This window comes from Aplysia californica, unplaced genomic scaffold (genome assembly GCF_000002075.1).
Source record: "Aplysia californica isolate F4 #8 unplaced genomic scaffold, AplCal3.0 scaffold00175, whole genome shotgun sequence".
Classification (NCBI taxonomy): domain Eukaryota; kingdom Metazoa; phylum Mollusca; class Gastropoda; order Aplysiida; family Aplysiidae; genus Aplysia; species Aplysia californica.
In genome coordinates, this window is record NW_004797445.1 from 680,054 (window position 1) to 681,521 (window position 1,468).

Below are 1,468 nucleotides of genomic sequence, written 5' to 3' on the forward strand. Positions count from 1 at the left end.
ATCATTATTATTATTATTATTATTATTATTATTATTATCATTATTATTATGATAACAACAACCATGTTGATGACGACAACGGTGACAACGACTATAGCAAATCTGACGACGACGACGCAAAACAAACCCATCAATGTACACAATCACTCTGACCACTTTTGTATTCACGGCCTCCCGATGACAGTTGATGTAGTAGTTGAGGTGGTTCCAGATGGACTCAATGCCCAGGTACTGGCCCCAGTCGGTGGGATGCGACACTCCTGTGGTGGGCTCGATGAAGAACGTCTCTGTGACGTCACGCAGGCCTTTGAGGACCATGACCCAGGAGTGGACCCGCCAGCCCTTCAGCGGATCCGGGGGAGGTGCCTCTTTCAGCTGGACAAGAGTACGGATGAGGTCAAGTTTTAGTTTTAGTAAGAGTTTTACGGCATTTGCAACACAATTAGGTCATAGAAATGCCGAAGATTAGAAGTGTTACAAGAGAGTAACAAACACAAAAAAGGAGGGAAGATAAAGACGATAGAAGTTTGATAGGAAAGAAGAAACAAACCACACCAGCGCACCCATCAAACACCCACGGATTAGGTCAAGTTTCGGATGTTGTATACAACAGTATGCAACAGTATACAACAATATTAGTGAATTACCAAGCCCCAACACAAATAGGTTTTTAACAGGCTTTCAATGCCCTTTTATTGTCGTTGCTGTTGCTGTTGTTGCTGTTGTTGCTGTTGTTGATGTTGTTGTTGTTGTTGTTGTTGTTGTTGTTGATTCTTTTTACTTATTTCTCCATGATAGATATAGCAAATTGTTTTCCTTGAGGCGGAAAAAACCAAATTAGTGACAAAGTGGAGTAGCCAGGCATGGCGTGCATTGCTTAAAAAGCACCTGTAAAAGAAAGTAACGACTCAAAAATATAAAAGAACAAACAAAACAATGAAGAGAAAAAAAGCGCGAGCGTGCAGGCACACATCCACACACACACACACACACACACACACACACACACACACACACACACACACACACACACACCCGCATATACCTACATACACACACATATTATACATGTATTGGGATTTGTTTGTTTGTTTCCCTATATTGCAGTCCTTAAGTTCTCTACTGCATACACCCTCCTTGGCGTCCGTCTAAAAAAATATAATTTAGAAAAGAAATTATTATATCTTATATCATAAAAATTATTTGCCTCAGAGCTGCTGAACCGAGCTGTCGTCATAATCTGTGTGGGTGTATTGTTGCTGGTTGCGACTCAAATCTACCTGATGAGTGGGCCAAGGTCCGGTCAGCGACCCAGCGACAAAAGTAAGGCAATTAATTAATGACTCGAACTTGTCACGCTTGCATTCTTATCTATAGTTTTTTATAATAAAAATGTGTCGATGTGTTTTTTGTAAGTTAATATGAAGTGCAAAAGTGTACGTAGGTGTGTGTGTGTATGTGTGTGTGT

General features: G+C 40.7%; 1 protein-coding gene across 1 annotated transcript in view; it reads right to left on the reverse strand.

Moving 5' to 3' along the window:
* Window positions 1-1,468, reverse strand: part of LOC101850648 (dynein regulatory complex subunit 7) — a gene marked incomplete in the record, with an annotated part of 23,582 nt that overhangs the window by 13,731 nt on the left and 8,383 nt on the right. The window contains 1 exon segment of the mRNA XM_013082449.2: window positions 154-375. Within this exon segment, the coding sequence (XP_012937903.1) occupies window positions 154-375 (222 nt within the window).